A 21,908-nucleotide genomic window follows, 5' to 3' on the forward strand; every position below is an offset into this window, starting at 1 on the left:
TCATTACATACATTTTATTGATTTTGTATTACATTCTCATTTCTTAAGATGAATGCTGCCTTAGTCTGTAAGCAAAATATATACAGTTTGCACGTGGTTAGGAGAATATAATTGTCTCCCTGAATATAAAATACATTTGTGTTGTTATGTGTCAGTTCACAAAAAGTATGATACACATCTACATTTTCAGAATAAATGACCGTTTCAGATAAGACAAGGAAGAGATTCTTCATGATCTTACAAAGTTGTGTCAGTCCACAGAAGGTTTTATAACAGTTTCCTCCATTGAAAGCAGAGATAATTGACATTTCATATAAAAGTGGATAAAAGGCTGTGCTGATTTCAGCTGGAGTAGAGTTAATTTAAGTAAATTATTCACAAATACAAGTTTCTAAAATATGAAGATGGAAACAGCTAAAGAAAGTTGAATCTCATATGACCTAGAACCTTCAAAAAACTCCACAACTTTCTTAAAGTATGTGCATAAACTGACTCCAGATTTATTATAATTTTTTGCATCATAGAAGCCACAAAATTTGGATGGGTTTGCTTTCTTTTGATCTAAACTGATAAAATTGATGATGACTCATATATAAGAAGTGCAATATTTCTGACTCAGCATTGAGGATTCAGAACTATCCTACTGATAGAAAAGTTAGGCTTCCAGCAGAGATGAAACACTGTCAAGTATAAAATAAGCAAACAAATGCAAGCACATTTTCCATGTGTGGTAATTAAAATCTGAATCTGAACCTTATGAGACCTCGGAATAAAGGCAGCAGTTCTAGGCTATATACTGCTTACTTGGGGATGGTGAGATGCAGAAATTAACAGAGAAGTCACAAATGGAGGGCAACCAGAGGATTTGCTGAGGAGTTGTGGTGGGCTTGCTCCACAGCTGGATCCTAAAGGGGTCTGCTGTTTGCTGGCCCCCTTCCCCGTGCTGCTGAGGATTTACTGAGCAACCTCTGTTCCAGCTCTGTCCATCTGCCATCATGTCCACAGAGTCCTGGCAGAGGGATTGCTCTTGAATTTTTCACAAAGTCACAAAGCTTGTCAGCCACCACTGAGCCTTTCTGTCATAGAAGAATGGAAATAGCCTACCTAAGGTTCAGTTCTGCTGGAAACTGAGTGATCCTACCAAAGGCTTCTGCAAGCTTTTCCCCTTAGGTTTCTGAAGATTTTTCACAGTGCATATTATAAATCTTCCAACAGAGCCTCTGTTGGTAAACTTAATGTATTCTTTATTTCACCTTAAAATACATAACATGCTCTGCAGATAGCAAAGGTTGGATTATAGGGCATGTCTATATTTCCAGTCATAGTCTCAAGGCAACATCAAACTCCCATGAACTCAGAAGGCATTAAGTTTCATGATAGCATATGATTTAGGTCTCAGCTCCCTACAATTTTCTGATTGTTCCCTTCCAGTCAGACAGGGATGCTTTCTGGTTGTGGTGAGTTGACCTTGGAGGGCTGTCAGTCACACAGTCAGCAGATCTTTCACTCCCCCTACTCAACAGGATGGGGAAAAAATTAGATTGAAATAACTCATGTGTCAAGACAAGGACAGGGAGATCACTTACCAGTTATCACAAGCAAACCAGGCAACTCGGGGGAGATTAATTTAATTTATCACCAAATAAAATATATTTGGATGTAGAAATAGAAACAAAGAAAAAAGCTACAGTTCTCCCCCACTTCTTTCCAGGGTCAACTTTGCTCATTCATCTCTGAATTCTCTTCTTTTCCCTCAACTCCAAGTAGCACAGGAGTGTGGATATTCTCAGCTCAGTCAGAGAGAAAGAGAAAGGCTTTCTAACCAGGCAAGAGCCTGGGAAACAGTTGGGAAAGAATGTAAATAATTCTCTAATCTATCTTGTTATTCACATTGTTTATAGATATGCTCTGCCACTGTGCATCATTCACTGCACACCAATGGTGTGACATGTTTTTACTCTAAGACCAATGAAATTAGTCTGCACGATGTTCTCTATATATAGAGCGGTACATTTGAAATAAATCAGAGCTCATTTTCTTTGCCTTCTGAGCTGGAGTTCTCTGTTCCCGTCCTGCTCGACAGTGACACAGGAGGACAGGGAATGAGGGCTTCAGTCAGTCCATAAGTCTTCCTCCCTGCCACTCCTTCCTCCTCACACCATCTCCCTGCTGCAGAGTGAGGTCCTTCCCACGGGCTGCAGTCCTTTAGGATACACCAACTCCAGCGTGGAGCTCCTTTAGGATACACCCACCACTCCATACAGTGTGGGCTGTGTGGATCACAGTTCCTTCAGGAAACATCCACGTGCTGTGGCACAGTATCCTCCAGGTGCTGCAGGTGGGTACCAGCTCCCGCACAGTCCTGTCTGTGGACTGCAGGACAACACCTGCTCCACTGTGATCTTCTCCAGAGGCTGCAGGGGAGTGTCTGCTCAGGCACTCACTACTTCCTCCTGCTCCTTCAGCTCTCTCCTCAGGGTTATTTCTCTCACATTTTTCCTCACCCCTCACTGCCAGGCAGCATTTTGCCTTTTTAAAATACGTTTTCCTCAAGGAGCCACCACCTTGGCTACAGGGCCCAGCCATGCCATGTGGTGGGGGCATTGGAGCTGGCTGGAAAGGGCTGTGTCCAGCACAGAGCAGCCCTGGCCCCTCGTCACAGAGGTCCCTGAAGCTCCCCCTGCCAGCACCTGGGCACCTGCACTCTGTACATGTTTTCAATTTCTTTCCAGTTCTCTGGTCTTACTGTATTTTTAACTCATTTGTTATTACCCAAGTAATCTACAATCCATAAGTAAAAATCAAAATTACCTGAAGCTGACAAATTTAAGTAGGTTACCTTAATATAGGTATTAAATAAGTTATGCAGCCACTATATAAGAGCCTAATAAAGTTCAAACATGATCTGAAAAGTTGAATTCAAAAACTTTTTTAGAAGCTGGGAGCAGAGAAATGTTGATGTTTGTGTCATGGCCTGGCACATGACTGAACAAAGGAGTTAACATGGGGGAAAAAAAAGGGATTTTCCTGCATATCTGCAGGATTTTATAATCATCCCATATTGTCAAATCATGCCTATATTGTCAAAACCAAGATCAGATTTTTTTGTCTGTGTAGTAAAGTATTACCTGAAAAATTAAGCAAAACTTAAAACTGGCTCAGATAAGATACTGCCAGCATGAAGGAAGAGCTGCTAAACTGCATTGACAGTTGCTCTGCTAAAACCCAGAAAGGCCTAAACACCCCAAAAGTGATGAAAACAAGCGATTGATTTCTGCTTGAAATGTTTTTGTCCTGTTTTTCATGGGCTTGAATGAAAAGCTGTGCTTCTCTCCCAAAGTGCCATGGTAAGATAAATAATAAATAGTCTGCAGCGTTTGAGCCCTACAACTGTAAAAGTTCAAGGGCAGAGAGAGAAAGTGAAGGAAAGGAATTGGTGATCCAGGATTACACTCTACAGAAAAATGGAAAAATTTAAGTTTATGTAGGGGGTGTGTGTCAGGTTTCCTGTCATTTAGCCCCTGTATGAGATCTTTCAAGAATATATCTACTTATTTTTTGCAATCTGACTTAGTATGAGTACATCACATAAGCATTTTCATAATTAGCATGTCACAATTGCAGCCAGAGTCATTAGTGAGGTGTTGCACGAGGCTGTGAAAACTTTTGCTTCAAGTAAAAGGGAACGTGCACTTCAGAAACACTTTTTATGGTGACTGATAAATGCTGGTTCTCTAGACAGTGCTCCTTTTTATCAGAGTCAGGCCTGTGTGATCTTGGAAACAGAGCTTGGGGTTTTGGAATAGTTAGCTCAAAATCAAAGGAGGATTTAGCCACAGCTGCAGCTGCTGCTGCCACGTATTTGTGCTTCCTGTCAGCTGGGCTTTGGCTTCAATGGAAACATGATGATCAGGCCTCGCAGAACAACTCTTTAAACATAAATTGATACAACTCTGCTGTGCAATTCTACATTATAAAGTGATCAATAACAGTGTTCTGTAAATGCATAGCAGTACACTGGGCCTTTTCTATCATTGCCTTCCAAACAGGGCAAAGCTCACAAATTGTGCCATTTGCTTTATGTGGTTCATACATTGTGTTGTTAATAAACACTAAATGAGTAAAGCAAATGTTCATTCTGGTATAATTTAAGCTATTGTGTTTTTTGGTAAAGGTTAGCCTTCTCCTCTCTTCACTTCTTCACATCTGCCCAGCACTTCAATGCAGCGTGGGAACCACAGATCCACAGCTCTTCACTCAGCATTGTATTTTCATCATCTTCCTCCTGGAAGTACAGCCCTCTGCGGAGCAGAAGGCAGCAAACCTCCCTGCAGAGAAATGACGCCTTCCAGGCACAGAAAACACAGACATTTACTCTCTTTTGGGTGTATCTAGCTTGTTGAGTTTAGACTAGTAGCACAGTCCCAGAGTGCATCTCCCAGTCCTCCTTACTGGTCCTGCTTTGATTCCACTATGGAGGGGTCCCTGAACACATGAATTTGATTTGCCTTTTGCAGAAAACCAAACTGGAAGGTGCAGCCCAGATGCCAATAGGTGTGGTGCTCCTGGGACCAACTTTAACTTGGCTGAAGGAAGACGTCCTAAAATGCATATTACAAGGATGAAAGGTCACCAGAAGCAGCTGCTTTACAGATCTTCTCTTGCTGGCTGCAAAACCTGCTAATATGAGCACAGACTTTGTGGACACCTTGCTTGACCTTGGCAATTTATTGCCAAGTTTTTATCTCTGCATCTTCAGATGTGGCTTTGAGAAATTGTGGGCTCTGTGAAGTGAGCAGGTACACTGTGCACAGTCAATTTGGGGCACACATCCTATCAACCAAGGAACATCTGGGTGATTTGAAATGGCAAAAGAGTGATGGTTATTTGGCATCTCTCCCTCCTCCATGCACAGTGCAGTTTTGAAGTGCTGGAACAGCATAAAAGTGGTTTTCTAGCCTTTTAAGAGATTCTGTCCGTTTTTCAGGTTGGATAAAACAAATTATATGTGGAAGGAGCAAGGGGCCTGGGAACTGATAACTTGCCTTTACTGGTTTTTATAAAGCCAAGAAAAGGGATCCTGGTTTTTAACTCAAGGTCAATCCTGGCACCAAACAATAAATCATGGAGAAAGCACAGTTCCTTAAATATTGCTACAGACCACTTTACAATGAAAAAAATGTTGGTTGTTTTAAATAAAGGGCTCACTATTTTGTACCTTACCATGCAGAGTTTAAAATAACACAACAGAGCTTGACGTTTCACTTCAAAAGAAAATGTTGCTGTGCTGAAACCATAATTAGAACATTACTACCTAGAATAAATTACCAAAGTTAGGAGCAATTGAGGGGTGGTGGAAAGATGCTGCAACAGAAGTTGCATGTCTCTGCGAGTTAGAAGGATTGTTGTCACAGCTTTTATTTTAAGTGTAGCAGACTCTATGCACTGGATTTTTAAGAAGAGTTTGGCAAACTGTTGACATTTAGACCTCAAAATAAGAAGACAGGCTTTCCAGAGAGACCAGAAGTGGAAACTGCTGGATGCTGGGCTCTCTCAAGCATGAGGCTCCTCTAGACTCCAGGGCATTTGGAGGCATTAGTGAAAAATTACCAGACATACACTAGTCTGAGGACTTACCTAAACTTCCAGATGTCATTCCTCAGTTTCCTTGTTCCTACTCTCCAAGTTCAGCTTTTCCAAAGTAGTCTGTGTATCAATACACAAAACATATACAGTAGCTGGATGAAAAAACAGTAGTTAGTAGATCCCAGTCTGGATCTAGCCAGGACATTGATAAGGACAGCACAGTACCTCCAAATGCAGCATTTTTTTCCTAGATGAGATTGGCCTTTTGTATCTTATGAGTCAACAAATTTATAAATAAGTCTTTGAGCCTACAAAAGAGCAGAACCTATTTTTATATCTTTATATTAAATTCCTCCTAATTGCATATTATATTTCCTTTTCTAATTGCATTTTTATAATATTAAAAAGATTATCTATTTTTTTAACACAGCTCTTGCTGTATCTCATTAGTCAGAAACCTCAAATTGAAAATAAGACATTTGAAATAGCAACATCATGCTGTTGTAGTGCTATATTACTTTATCTCTCTCCTAGTGGAAAAATGATTTTTTAATATCAGAAATGTATGTTCATTTGTCTAGCCATAAAAATAAGAACTTTTTGAACCAAAAATAAAAATTAGTTTATTAATAACTTATCTCACTTCTAATCCTTTCTTGGGAAGGCATGTCACACATTCCTTCCAGATAGTATAAATTAATAAGAACCTTTTTCTCTTTCTCTCACAACAGTCTATATAAAACTGAAGCAAATCAGCTGTATTGTTTTCTTCTTAGATGTCTAAGACCATATGATAAAATTATATTGGATTGGAAGTTATGTATCATAGGTATTTGTAAGCTGCTTTTCAACTCAGCATCTAAATGCTTAAGGGAAACAGATGTTTTTTTCAAAGGGATAGTTATATCATCTTTTTAAAAAACACAAAGCCAAGTCCACGTAAGTGTTGTTTGGGGGAAGATTTTTCAAAACAAAACCTTTTAAGCTTACAGTAATTTAGGGAAAAAAAAACACCATCAGGACAGTGATATTTTAGAAGAGTTTGTAGCCTACAGGAGTCAGTCTGCAAATAACAAACATGTACAGCAATAGTTCTCTAATAAAATATATACTCAAGTGCACTTGTGCTGTTCATCATCACTATGACTACAATATTCCTCACAGTTCAGCATCTTTCATTTCAATTGTACACTAAAATAAATCAGAGATGTGACAAATTGTGTTGTTTAAACCTGTGGCTTTGGTAAGCATCACCTGTGATGCTTCTTGCCGTGCCAGCTGTGCCATGGCCAGTGCCTCAGATGAGTGGGGAGATCTGCTAGGCTCCCTGTTGAGGAGCTTTCAGACTTTTCCCAACTCCCAAAATTAAGTCCTACATGACAGATGAGGTTTCTTTTTCTTCCTGGCCCATTGTCTGCCTTGCAGAGAGGATTTTCAGGAAAGCAGTGAAGGATGTGGCTTTGACAGCTCCAGGTACTGCAGGTTCCCAGAAGGCAAATAGAAGTTGAATTTTGATCCTGCCTAGAGGTACCTAGTAAAAGGAGAAGGACACCAAATCCAACTCCTAGACATGCACATTGATTTGTCCTTTTTGGTTTTCTTGGTAGCAAGCTTGTCCTTTCACAATCATGAGTGGGTGAGCAGCATGACCTCAAATTATGGGTCTTGTCCTGGAAGAGGAAGTGAAGACCTGGATAAAAAACCCCATCCTGATGGTGTGGGAGACTCCTGTATGTTGAGGCTGTGAAAAGTACATGTGCAGTCTGGAGGGCAAATTCAAAATGTCTTGTTTCTTAATACGAGAAGAGTTTAACATTTATCCTCAGTTACACTGACCATGTTTGGCTCTGAGCTCACCCAGCAGCATGCCAGAGCAACTGTGATATTGTACAGCATAAGGAGACTCTAACAGCCCTTCCACCATCTTCCCACCAGGGATAGACTCCTGCTAGAAGTGGGTATCCTGTGAAAAGATGGGATGTGTAGGAAGGTATTTCAAGCAAAAGCCCTTATCCTCAGGAGTGCATGCCAGGTGCATTTCTGGGGGCACTGGCACCAAAACACCTGATACATCCATCTGGAAAACACACTTTCCTGCACGCTAAAATGTATTTCAAAATAATGTATATAAGTAATATAGATGTTGCACATTTCAAACACCTCAAGTGACAGAGAGAAAAATGGAATGGAGAAACTGTGATATATGTCCTCTTGCTCAATTTAAAACCTTATGCTGAATAAACAGAAACATTTCTTATTCCAAGAATGGAGTCTTAAAAGCAGATTACATGCTACATCATTACTACAAATTCACTTACACATTCTTTTAGAAATGAGTTATTTCAGTGATACTCATTACTAATCAATACAAGATTCAAAAAAATGCTCCATAAAATTCAACTCAATTATCAAAAGCATCTTATTTCTTACTTCCCATCAGCCTTTATGTGAAAGTTCATTGTGTGCAGATTGAAATTCAGAACACGGTTCAGAATGAGTTCTTTCCTTTGGTAGCAATCCTATTGTCAAGCTCCACACGACATTCAGAATCATGTTGTGCTATTCCTGAAGGAATATAAATATCCAGAGCTGTGTCAACAATAAGTCCACTACAGACCATGATAGCAGGCATAGAAAGTGCTTTGGTAAAATAAGTCTTTTAGAGCAATCTGCACTTTTTGTGGCTCTGATGCAATTCTATTTCTCTCTTTGTAAAAAGAAGAAGTGCAGCAAGTTCAGGGTCTTGTGAACCGAAACTCCTTTCATCATCTCTGGCATCAGCATAGCATACGTGACTTGATGAAGAACAAAGGGATTAATGGTATTCTGGAAGTTAACTATGACTCACGTCAGTGTCCACAACATCATGTCTTTTGGGGAGGGAGGAAATAATCAAATATAAATAACATTTCATGCCATCTCTTGGGGCTGCACGATAGTCATATAATTTCTCTCTGTGTAAGATGGAGTGCATCTCTCTTAATAGTTTTAGCTGGTGCTTTCATATTGATTGATATATTTCAGACAATTTAGCTTGCTCCCTACTTACAAGCAATTAGTGCCACTTCCCGACACAAAACACATATCCTTGGGCAGGGAGAAGGACTTATTTGAACCTTACAAGCTTAGAAGCATCCTGTGATTCAGACAAAATTCCACATTTAAAAACTGTGCATAATTGAGACTGTTCTGCAATACCTACTGAATCTGCACCCTAATGCTGTCCATATTTTCTACAAAACAACGCCAACAATTTAAACACAAAGCAATGCTGTTTCAAGAGCATATGCAATGCTGTATGTTGGATGCCATAGAGCCACCAGCCATGTGCCTCTGAAAAGGAAAAGGGTAGCCACCCTCCTCTCCAGCTGAGAAACTGAGTTATGTTAGGAGACAACAGGGACTCCAGGTAATTAGGTCACTTCACAATGAGGTTTCATCCTTACAGCAGAGTCATCTGTGCCCATGCCAGGAGGCAGAGCAGCCCAAAGAGGGAAAACCCTACAACCTGCTGATGGCCTGGGAAGTCTGGAGTACAGTTCCTGCACACTGCAACCCCGTAAAGTTGTGGTGGGAGTATCCCACAGAAGCAGCTCGGTCTTTAAACTACTTTTTATCTGTCAGAAGCAGGTGGTTTTCAAGCAAGTTAATGTTCATTTCAATATGTCCATCTAGGGAAAGAGACACAACATTTCTTGAGTGGAAGCTGGGACAGGAGACACTGATGTCTGCAAACAAATCATGTAATTACAGTGACTCAAGAGATCTGCTCTATCTGCAAACATTTCTATTGATCTCCTATTTTTCCACTAGAAATGAAAAAAGTAGAAATTTCACTATTCATATGAAGAGATTACTTATTAAATCACTCTGTCAAAAAGATTGAAGCTGGATTCAGACCTTTATTACAGTTGTATAAATGATGGAAATGCTTTGTGCAGTTACCTTCAAAAGAAAAAAAAAAAAAAAAAAAGAAGGCAAGCCATTGTGAAATCATCCTAATTCACTACAAAAACATTATTATGCAGAAACCAAAAATGCCATATTTCCAGGTACATCCTATTCAAGGTGCATCAGCTGTCACTTGTCACATAGAGTGACAGCTCACCCAATAAGTCTTGTTCTTACCTTGAAAACTTCCATCAGACAGACAGAAACACATGGAACAAGATAGCTGATGCTCTGGACAATCTAAATCTGTAATAGTCTCATATTTCTGGGCACAAATGTAATCATATTAGACAAGTTCCTCTGGAAATGTATTCATTTGGCTTTATTATCCACCAAAGGAGATTTCACAAGGTTCTGGAAATCCAATAAACCTCCCATTTATAAGTCACGGCTTGCAAATACTTAGAAATGTGTTCCACTGGAAAAAGTATATTACTATGTTAATGGACACATATTGAGCTTCCATGAGTTTCAGAAGTCCTTTCTGAATTTTTATGGAGAAACAAGAGAAGAATATATCATAATTTAAGCATGTCATTATTCTAGACCATAATATCTCACTAATCTTAATGTGCATTAGGTTAGAGTTGGCACCTTGTCTAATTCTTCTTTCATATGCCACAATCACTGTTTATATTTAAAAAATATACAGTTCCTCTTTCTCCTTCTTGACAGTTCTGCTTTTCTAAGTATATTGTTACATATTAACATAATGATAATGTAATTGCTTTTGTGCTTGTAAGCATTATATATAATGTGGATCAAGAACAATGCAATCTGTCTGTGTTGCGTAAACATTAAAATAACTAAGAAAATTAAGTTTGGACTGCTTGGTAATGATACAAGGGTGAGAAATATAGCTGTTCATAACTGCATATGGCTATGCTTGAGAAGGCTAACTGTATAATGATAGAAATCAATGTACAGCATGATGAAAATGGTTAATAAACTTTGAAAAGTTATGCAAAATCAGAGTATGAGAACAGCAGAAGGCTGGAGAAAATTAGACTGAGAAATGCAATGAAAGATAACAATAAATACAAGCTTATGTAATTCTGAATTACACACTGTCACAAGCACAGGGAAGTAATAGTCCCTTTCTATATGACTTCAGTGGGCTAACAAACTGTATGCTGCAGCCACTTGTGTGTTTCTGCAGCAAAAATTAAAACAAAATAAAACTGACATTACAGAAGCCCTTGACAAAAATGTTTGAGAATATTTTACCATATAATGCACTACTAAAACCAGTCATTGGGGACAATTAAACACAGCATAAAACATGTCATTCTCTAATCTTCTTTTGCATTTTGATTAAGAATTGCAGATAACAATGTGAAGGGTATTCTCAAAGCAAGGGGTATAATTGACAAGAGCCCTAGTACTCATTAACTGAAGATTTAACTTAAAGCAAACTGAATACCCACCTGATGCAGAATACAGAGGGCTGTTGGGGCAATGGAGATCAAGTTCAATGAAATATTTTATATTTTTGCCTTTGAGGATGCAAAAAGCTAAAAGCAGGATTGAAAAATTGTCATGATTTTATGAACACAATGCAAAATCTGCAGAACAGAGTCAGTCGTGAACTTCCTGGTACACCCAGGCACATAGAGGTTACTGTGCTGGGAATTATTAGTTTAAATACAATTCACTAAGGAAGAATCAAAACAGCCTGATCAACAAGTGACAAAAGCATTTATCAGTATCTGGAAATCACTTTTACTGATCAGCTGTTATTATGGAAGTATTTGAAGAAGAGAAATGTCAACAGATAAGAAGGAACAGAGAAAAGGGTAACAAACTGATTAATGAACTAAAAAATTGATTCATTAGGAAAGATTAAAAGATGTGAAGGTGCTAAGTGACAGCTCATATTTTATTTATATAAGCCAAACAACATGAAAAATTGTTTGGAGTAGATGACTGAGAACAAGTGATATGGGCAAACAAATTTGGGCCAGTCCTGAGAATGGTTTGAAGCTTCCCCTACTGTTCCTGCCACCACTCTGAATAGATGTCAACAGAAGGTGTTAGAGTTGGATGGAAACAAAGCATTCTGGAGAAGCACGTGTTTGAAACTGGGTTTTAAAAAGTAAGGATTTTGCTTGGCAACAGCTACAGAATCCTTTGTGTCCTGTGGTTGGTGCTAGAAAAAGAAATCTCTTGTGTCCTGGTTTTCCCAGCAGCAAAGTGGGCTCAGTAATATTTCTTGACTCATGGGGACATTGTGACAGGAAATTCAATGAGAAGAAATATATATTCAGCTTGGTTCTTAAAAATAATCTTATTGACCCAAATGGGCTTTTAGTCATGCCTTTTGACTGAATAAAGATATTCTGGGAAAGAAGAGGCAAAACAACCACAAAAAGAGAAACAGATCTGGCACCATGATGAATGGAAAAGGGAAAAGCATAAAATCTTGGGAAACACCTGAAAAATTAAAGATTAAAATAAAAGGAGGGAAATAGAGAAGAACTATAGGAGTGGGGTAAAAAATGCAAAATAGAGTGGCATAGTACAAGGGAAAGAGTTCTCAGATTCCCAATAATAACCAGCCTGAGCACATTGCTGCCTCGAAAATTGGTGAGATATTGAGGCAGCTTTATGCACTGGAAAAGCACACAGCTGAACAGGGCAGCAGGGTGCTGGGGGGCAGTAAAATGGCCACTGCACCACTGCCTGTGTTGCTTGCCACAGAGCCTTGATGAAGTTACACGGGCAGGGAAAGGGCACAAGTAGTAATCAGCCTTCTCTTTCCCAGCTCTTAGGAGCAGCAGCAACAAGCCCAGCTTTACTGAGTTCTTGCCCTCCCCTTACTCTGTCCTCATTACTATGACAGCAAATTCAGTTTGGCCTAAACTGGCTTTTTCCCCTCTAGCTTTAAGTCGGGTTAGATACTTGAATCACTTGATCAAGCTCCTGGACCAAAATTTAGACATGTGAGACTTTGACAGAGGGCGAGTATTGATCTGAGACTGGTGCCACATATTTAGTCCTGGATGGAAAGGAGCAAGAGAGTACTATGCTAAACACTCCTTCTGTTCAGCTGTGAGCCTTCCAGACAAGAAAACCTCTCCACAGTTATGTTTGCATGGTAAGTGTGGCAAGAACCACCTGTGCAGGGTCTGCTGGATAGACTCCCAAATCTGATATCACTGTAAATCCTGGGCCATGCATCTGATTGCTGAAGAACTCGGGAGTAACACAGAAGAAATTCTGTGGTGCTGAAAAAAAAATTAAATTAAATACATAATTATTACATAATACATAATTATCATAGATAATGAGCTATGTATGAACCTAAATGGCATAGCTAGTGTCACCTGGTTCTTTCCTGGTTTTGCACTACTTTTATTTTATCATAATACAGGGGGACTATATACTGAAGATACTTATTTGTATTATGCAACTTGCAAATACTGAAGGTGGCAGATTTAGGTAGGTGTCATTTGAAATTTTGGGCACAAAGCCCCTTATAGAGACAGATAAATAAGTTCAACTATTGGATAAACTGAGTACTTATGATCAAGTGAAATAGAGAGAACTCCTGAGTCTTTTGTCGAGGCTGATTCTAGATTTCATTAAACATATTTGATTTAAAACCAGAGACAATGGGCACAAAGTGAAACACAGGAGATTCTCTCTGAACATCAGGAAACACATTTTCACTGTAAGGGTGACCCAGCACTGGCATAGGTTGCCTAGGGAGATTTTGGAGTTACATCCTTGGAAATATTAAAAAAACATTTGGACAAAGGTCTGAGCAATCAGCTCAGGATGGCCCTGCTTGAACATGGTGAGTTGGACAAGATGACCTTTAGAAGTCACTTCCAGCCTCAACATTTTTGTGTTTATTTGATTCTGTGAACACTGTTCCAGTTTACACTCTTAATATTTTTTATGTTTTCTTTACAAGTACGGGAGTTGGGAAGGGTCTTTTTGGGTAAGAAGGAAAGCTGAAATTAATAAGAACAATTCTCTGGCAAAATACCTGGCAAGAGCAGGATTCTACTGTCTGATGCACAAGGCTGCAGGGGGCTCCAAACAACGCTTTGATGGGTTCGTTAAATTATAGATCTCTGTTCTCCAAGACAAAATAAAACAGTGCTTTCACAATTAAGTGTATCTGTATTGTATCCAGATCTCTGGCAAATGAAATCACTCTCGCTGCTCTGGCAGCTTCTCTCTGCTCGTTCATATTCCCTGTTTCCCTTTGGTTGTACATCTTCATTTCTGAAGAAACTAGTGGAGAAAAATCAGGTGGGAGGAGGGCAGAAATTGTGTGTACATCAGCAGGGGACTTAAAAACTGCTGGTGGTACCCAAGAGTTCACCAAATGTGACAATTTTCAACAATCTGTATAGCTTCCTACTTTCATAGAAGAGCAGTTGGAGGTGAGGAAAAGTGAAGTTGATGGATAATTGCAATAAAGTTACATTTACTTGCCAAAGATGGAAGTTACCAAATGTGGCAGAGTTTAGTGTTATCCCAAAGACACACAAGATCTGTCATTTTGTTGGTGTGGCTTTCCCTCCATCTGCAACAATTTACACTGCAGAAGTAGCTTGCTCAAATTCTTTCTGAATTCTTTTGCTTTTAAAGCTGGCAGGAAAGTGTTTAGGTTGTTCTCTTTTTTTTTTTTTTTTTTTTTTTTTTTTTTTTTTTTAATATATATATCAGAGAACAGAGTAGAAATGAAGACCCAGCTGGCATAGTGTGAATTTGCCAATCAAGCATGACTGTATCACTCAATTTAAACTAGCTAGAGATGCTTCCAGACAGACAGAACTGCTCAGATGTGGCTTTTCTAGATAAAAAATGGCATGTCATTCATCCCAGGAGTCAAAAAGTAACAACAACAACAACAAAAAGCCAAAACCAAACCCCATAAGGTTTACTTACAATCTATCTGGACTTGTTAAAAGATTTCACACTAAGGGCAAATCATGCCTGACAAATTTGGTGTCCTTCCACAATGGAGTTACAGCATTGGTGGATAAGGGAACAGCAACTGACATAGTCTATCAGGACTTGTGCAAAGCATTTGACACTGTCCTGCACAACATCCTTGTCAGTACATTGGAAAGACATATTTTGATGGATGGGCCACTCAGTGGACAAGAAATTGGCTGGGTTATCACACTCAAAGGGTTGCAGGCAATGGCTCAATGTCCAGTTGTGTGCTTTCAGGGGCTGGTGTTGGGACTGGTGCTGTTTAACATCTTTGTTGGCGACAAGGACAGGTGGGATTGAGGGCACCCTCAGCAAGTCTGCCAATGTCACCAATCTGTGTGGTGCAATTGACACACTGGGGGGAAGGAATGCCATCCAGAGGGACCTTGACAGGCTTGAGAGGTGGACCTGTGTGAACCTCATGAAGCTCAATGAGGCAAAGCACCTGGATGGGGGCAATCCCAGCACAAATTCAGGGCAAAAATGGATTGAGAACAGCCCTGGGGAGGATTTGGGGGTGTTGGTTGATGAGAAGCACAACCTGCAATGTGCAATTGCAGTCCAGAAAGCCAAACATGTTCTGGGCCGCATCAAAATTAGCAAGGCCAGCAGATCAAGGGAGGTGATAATCCCTCTCTACTCCATTCCCGTGAGAACTCACCTGGAATACTGTGGCCGGCTCTGGGGCCTCCAAGATAAGAAGGATGTGAACTTGTTGGAGAAGTACAGAAAAGAGACACAGAGATGATCAGAGGGTTGCAGCACGTATGATGACAGGCTGAGAGAGTCAGAGTTGTTCAGCCTGAAGAAGAGAAGACCTTATAGCAGCCTTCCAGCATCTGAAGGGGGCCTACAAGAAACCTGGAGAGGGTCTTGTTACAAGGATTTGTATGAATAGGACAAGGGGCAGCAACTTTAAACTGCAAGAGCATGTGGATGTCCCATCCCTGAAAGTGTTCAAGGCCAAGCTGGATGGGGCTTTGAGCCACCAGGTCTAGTGGAAGGTATCCCTGCCCATGGCAGGAGGGTTGGAACTAGACGATAGTTAAAGTCCCTTCCATCCCAAACCACTCTATAAGCCCTGCTTGTAGTTTGCCTATCTAAGCTGAAAGACATGGGCAACTGAAACAAAGTTGTAAATTCAGTTGGGAACTCCCTACGGCAGACTACCCACTGGCCCTGGAAGAGCGATGTTTGAACTGGGAGGAGTACTGTTACTAGTAAAATTTGTTCTGAGACCTCTCGTTTGTATTTGTGTATTTTTTTCATTGTTGTAGATGTGGAAGTGGACTCAAAGAACTGTGTAAGACTGTTAATAGAAAAGAGGTTCAGAATATACCAAAAAGATGACTACATAATCTTGAGGACTGGAATAAAAGAAATGGGATGAAATGCAACAATGGAAAAGATATGGTCATGCACTTAGACATTTATTAAAAACATTATTATTATTATGAGCTGTAAATGACAAATATGAGGAGTAGCCTGTATTTGTCACTCACAGCATGACCTGAAACAACGGTGAGGTGTGCTCATATAAAAAGCAGATTGTCTGTATTAGGAAAAGCAATTCTGGAAGAAATCAGGAGAGATTACCTTTATGGCAGAGACTGGCAATAGTTTGTGAAAAGCTGTTACAAACTGCAGCTATGCTGAAGAAAGCTGAATCCAAACTTTATCTAGTGCAGTAAAATCTGAGTTACAGAGGCTCTGTCTTACAGGAGGAGACTAATAAAATGTACTGATAGGTTAGACCAGCAAAGAGTGGCTATAACTACTGCCTGTAAATGTATTACAGATTTAAATGCAAGGGAAAGAGAAATGACTAACTGGAACGCTGGATGTCACAAGAACAAATGGGTATGAACTGGTCTTGAATGTGTTCAAGATGAGGACTGTTCTGGTCCTGCCCTTCAGCAAGAGGTACAGGAAAACAGTATATTTAGTGTAAGATGGATCTAGATGTGTTTTAGAGAAGGAGGTATACAGAGCATTTGCTCCTACAACAGCAGAATGCTACCTTTAAAACATCTCTGCCAGTCCAGTGACCCAAAGATCCCAAAGGTTTATCTGCTTAGACAGCAGCATGCAAACCTAGAGAGTTTTGAACATCCTGGCCTGTGTAACTCAGCAGCCCAGTTTCATCAGCACCAGTTCCATTCGAATTAATGTGCCCAGCCTTACTGGGGAGCAGAGCTCTTCTCACATCTAGCATCACCAAGTAATTACAGAAGAACATTTATTCGGCAGAAGCAGCCAGTGCTGAACCACTTATGTCAAAATGAACTTGCTCTCTTAGTAATACAGGAATTAGTCTTCAATGCTGTATTTAAACAGACAACATTCTGACATTATATGTCTAACCACTGTTAGACATATACATATACATATACATATACATATACATATACATATACATATACATATACACCTCCCCAAAGCTTACTCCTGGATTTATGGCCTTGCTCTTGACTGCTCTGGTTAACTGCTCAAAGGTCTCCTCACACAAGAGCTATACCTGAGTGCAAGCCACATCTCCTCACACAAGCTCTATACTTTACAGCCCATCAGCTGTGTGTAGCGGCAGAGAGATCAAGGAAAAAGGCAGTTTTTATTCCTGAAAAACAAATGGTTTGCACAGTGGGTTAAAAAAACTCACATGAAACATGCAAATTGAGACAGGAAAAAAATCTCGTTGAATATAAAGCATTGCCTTGTGTTTTCACTGTGCGAAAACAGTCACTGTGCTGTCAATTTACACAAAGCTTTCAGCCACACAAATACATGCTGAGCATCTGTACTCAAGACATATGCCTGGTACCTTCTACCTGTGCAGTGCATCTGACCTCTGAAGTGTCTCCATGTAAGGGACTGTAAAACCCGTAGATAGAAAAAGCACTCTGTTACAAAACTAGTTGCCTTCACTGGAAATATATTAATTGACTTGGACTGGTGCAAATGCTCCGCTATACTTGCTGGGCTTCCATTCAGTAAAAATTAAACACATCCCTCACAATTAATAGAAGAGACGATCTCTTTGCTTTCTTTCCCAACCCCATTCACGCCGGCTTATTAGTGATTAATAAAAAATCACCCCGGACAGTGACAAACGCTGTGCCAGCGGTCCTCGACGCCCCTGGGGACCCTCTCTGCTCCATTCACCCATCGGTGCTATCCCCGCACGCCTGTCGCCTGTGCCCGCTACCAGCCCGGCCCGCCCCGGGACCCCGCACCCGCTCTCTGCGGGGGCGGCCCCGCCGTGAGGGCGGGCGCTGCCGTCGCCGCTCGCCCTGCCCGCCGAGCGAGGAGAAGCCCCTCACCTCCCCTCCGGTCCCCGGGGGAGGGGGCTGCTATCACGTGTGCTTCCTCCCCCATCCCTCTCTCCCTCTCGCTCTCTCTTTCCCTCCTCCTCCTCCCCCTCCGCGGCGGCGGCGGCGGCAGCAGCAGCAGCCTCTCGGCTCCGCTCCCTTTGTTGCAGGCGGAGCGGCGGCGCTGCCGGGCGCCGCGCACAAAGGAGCGCGGCCGGGGCGAGGCGACACCGTTGGGCGGACGGGCGCGGACGGAGCGCGGCCCCGGCGGGGACAGCCCTGCCCGCGCCCCGGCGGCGGCGGCGGCGGCGGCAGCGGGTCCGTGCGGCCGCTGCGGCGGGGATGCTGAAGGTGCGCTCCGGCGCGGCGGAGAAAGGAGGGTCCCGCCCGGCCGGCGCCGCGGGCTCCGGTTGATGCTGCGGGCCTGCCGCCGCCATCCCGCTGCCGCCGGCGCTACTCCTCGGCCGCCCCTCGCCATGCTGGGAGAGAGCCCGGCCGCCGCCCGGCCGCTCCTGCGGGCGGGACCCCCGCTGGCGCTCTGCTACACCTCGGCCCTCCTGGTGCTCGCCCTCTCCGCGCTGCCCGCCGGCCGCGCCTCTCATCCCTTGCCCGGCTCCGAGTGCCAGGGCGGCGGCAAGGGGAAAGGCATCAACTGCTCAGGTAATGCCCGGCCGGCTCCCGCCCCGCGCCCACCCCTGCGGGCAGCCCACGCGTGCACGTGGAGGGAGGGCTGAGCGCGGCCCCCCTGCTCCGCCCGGCCCGGCCCGCCGTGGCGCTGCGGGCGGCGGAAAACAAAGGAGCGGCGCCCGCCCCGGCCCGGGTGCGGCGAGCCGGCTCCCCGGCCGGCGGGGAGATGCCCCTCTCCGCGGCGCGGGGAGCCCTCTCTCCGAGGTCTCCCCGCTGAAGGGAAGGGCTTTGCCGCCGCCTCTCGACTTTTGTTGCTCCCGCTGCCCCCCGCCGCGGTGCCGGCAGGTGCGCGCCGCTCGCTCCGGGGGCTGCCCGCATCCCGCCCCCTCCTCCGCCGTCCTCCCCTCCCGCTGCCCCGTGCCCGTCCTGCCGCTAGCAGAGGGTGCGAGCCGGGTGGCAGCCGTGAGCGCAGCCCCTGATGGCTCACACGGGCTGTTTCTTGGGTCTCACTTGCTGTGAGCAGCCCAGCCACGGGGTAGCCTCTCCGCCTTCCGTCTGCCGGCTGTCGTAGAGATTCACTCTGGATGAGGTGTAGGCAGCAAAATACCCCGCGATGTGCTCACAATAAGCTTTCTTGGTTTTTCTTCTGCTTTGGTTGCATGACTTATACATAACATACATAATTATGGGCTGGTTGCAATGTGGTTTGGCATGACAGCAGCATGTTTTCTTAAATCTTGAGGATTATGATGGTTTTGAAGCAGAACAAAGTAAATACATACAATATAAAGTTTACAGGTTTTAAGAAAGATTTGTTTGTCTTCTAAAACTACTATTTAGAAAAGGGGATTTATTTTTTTTCTCTGAAAAATGGCTGTGGATGCCTCCTCCTGCCTTTTAAAATGATAGGTTTATTCCACTGTACGAATCGCCAGCGAGAGCTGTACAAAGTGCCTTCTCCAAGGTGATGAAGGTTTCTCGCCCTGTGCGCAGAGCCCCCCGCTCCCATTGTCTTCAGCGGGATTGGAAGACAATTTACACATTGGAAGGAACTCTCGGTACCTTCCAGGGTAAGGTCCCCAAACTGTACCAGAGATTTCAAGAAATGAGTGAACGGAAGAGTGGTCTTCCTGCCAATTACATTTTACAATACGGATAATGCTGCTAAGGCAGGCTATCAAATTCGCAGACCTGCAAACTGTGGCAAAATGGTCTTGCAATATAATAAATCTGCTATGCATTCTTGAAATGCTCCCTCCTCTTGATTTTACCCAGTTTAGATATACACTGTGTTACTGTGTGATACCACAATGCTACTGTTTTGCTGCTGCTGCCTGACTTTTCATTCTATTTGTATGAATATGATGGTTATTTTTAAAGAGAGGTTAATAGGTTAATGTGTCACTGGCGTTAGCGGCTTACCCATCAGAGACATATGGGTCATTAGACCATGGCATGAGCATAAATCAGTGAGATTAAATATGGAAGGCTGCTGAAATGTATGAGGAAGTTTCTAAGATAATGTGGAACACAGGGATATCATTATTTAGAAACCGTCACAGAAAGAGGGCTTTCCAGCCTGGAATTAGAAAACCATATGCTATATTGAAGGCATTCAGCACGATTTGGTTCTACTAAAAATAGGCACAAGCAAATGTATGTGCTATATACATACTTGTGGCAGGCACTCTTTTCAGGGTAACTCCAAAAATATGGAAGGAAAATTTTGTTTTAAATGCAGTAGTCAGATTCTGTTGTGTGTTAACTGTTCCATGCAAAATGGCAGGGTTTCAGTACTCAACTTTATTTTGAAAAAGCTAACATCAACACACCATATCTGGGTCAGATTTTCCCCTCACTTACCTTTGCATAGCTTCATTAACTTTTACTGAAGGAGCTACTCCCTGAAAAAGATGAGTTCTTGTATTTACACGTGGGACCAGATGTTGGCATTAGCACCCTTCTCAGCGGACTGCTACGATGTACATTTCTGTTTATACCGAAAGTTAAACTTTAGAACACTACTACTACTTCTTCAAATGACTGAACTCTCTAAATTGCTTTCCACATTCAATGAAGAAAAATGCTTCCCCTTTCTTCTGCTGTTTTGCAAGTTTAATATGTGCATCAGTCTGACCTGCTGCCTTAAGAGTTTTTTTGTGCTTCTTGAGATGGTTCCTGGGCTGATAACATTTTATCATTGTTAGATTAAATAGCTACCTTTATTTATTTGTTATTTCTTTTCAGAAATGCTGAAGTCCTCTCCTTTATTGCTACAGAATATGCTGCTTAAGAAAGAGTTTGCTGTAACAAAAGAACATTACAAGGTGGAGGGCACAGGCAGACAACATGAACACTGAGATGGCTTTTTCAGCCTTGATTCTGCTCCTTTGGCACATGCATTGCAGCTTGGCCTTTTGTTAAATTATGATATAATTGCATCATCCCTGGCCAAGGGAAGAACATTTGATAAAGTGATTAGATCAGGAAACAGAGAATTAAGATGTATCTGGAGTTAATTGACAATGTGGACTTGTGTGTGTTTGTTCATCTGTCAGTCCATACTTTGCTAAGCTAATGAAATAAAATAACCCTGTTTTACCCAGAATGGGGTAAAAACAAAATAGGTATTTCTTTCTGGAGAAGAGAGTCCTTGGCTGGTGTTTTGGCGATGTTATATTCTTCCATAACATTCCTGATACTCCCTGACTGTCCATGTGCTGGTGGTGTGATGCTGGGCTCGGGCTCTGGGGTAGCTGTGTCCTTAGTAAGGGGGCTGTGAACTACAGGGGGTTACTGAGCATCCCATGTGTGAAGGTAAGCACAATGTGTAGTTCCTTCCTGAGCTCCTAATCCGGTGGTGCTCTCCGGTGACACAAACTGCGCGTGGGCATCATCAGCTTCAGTGTTAGCCTGGCTGAATCTCTGGTGTGAGATATGCTCTGGTCACCTGTGGAGCCACAGGGGTTGTAGTTGGATCAGAACTGACCAAATGCTGCAGATGTAGGTGGAAGCTACACAGATTCAGCGAGAGAGATTGCTCAGTGCACTGGTCTGGGTGTGTGCACCCGGGATTTTAATTAACAGGGATATGCTTGTGTTGTAAGCCTTTCAGTGTGCTGTTCCCTCGTGTGATAAAATAGACTTGCTAGGGATGATTCTATGCACCACCTATAAGTCTCACAGACTGTATGCTGCCCCTGCTTTTCTTAAGATCTCTCTGAGTAAAGTGAGTAAAAATAAAGTTGTTTCAAGACAGCTTATTGAGGATTGAATGAGCAAGATGAGATCCTGTTTCAATGCGAATATGGTGTGTTTATTTCCACTACTTTCTTAGAAGCCTTCATGTCTGTCCTCCAGATCCTGTAGCAGGAGTCCCTCGGGCTTACCTATTTTGGATGGACACCTATTATGGTGCTGTTGTAGCTGTTTTTCCTTAGGAGATGAGGTCTAAATCTACTCCTATCTGGTATGTCTACA

General features: G+C 42.4%; 1 protein-coding gene across 1 annotated transcript in view; it reads left to right on the forward strand.

Annotated features, from left to right (window-relative positions):
- Window positions 1-18,144: 18,144 nt before the first annotated feature.
- The window catches only part of TMEFF1 (transmembrane protein with EGF like and two follistatin like domains 1), a 112,906-nt gene continuing 109,142 nt past the window's right edge, over window positions 18,145-21,908 (forward strand). Inside the window, exon 1 of the mRNA XM_053978217.1 lies at window positions 18,145-18,461. Within this exon, the coding sequence (XP_053834192.1) occupies window positions 18,215-18,461 (247 nt within the window). The 5' untranslated portion in view covers window positions 18,145-18,214. The remainder of the gene's footprint in view (window positions 18,462-21,908) is intronic.

Source organism: Vidua macroura, chromosome 1, assembly GCF_024509145.1.
Source record: "Vidua macroura isolate BioBank_ID:100142 chromosome 1, ASM2450914v1, whole genome shotgun sequence".
NCBI classification, from domain to species: Eukaryota; Metazoa; Chordata; class Aves; order Passeriformes; family Viduidae; genus Vidua; species Vidua macroura.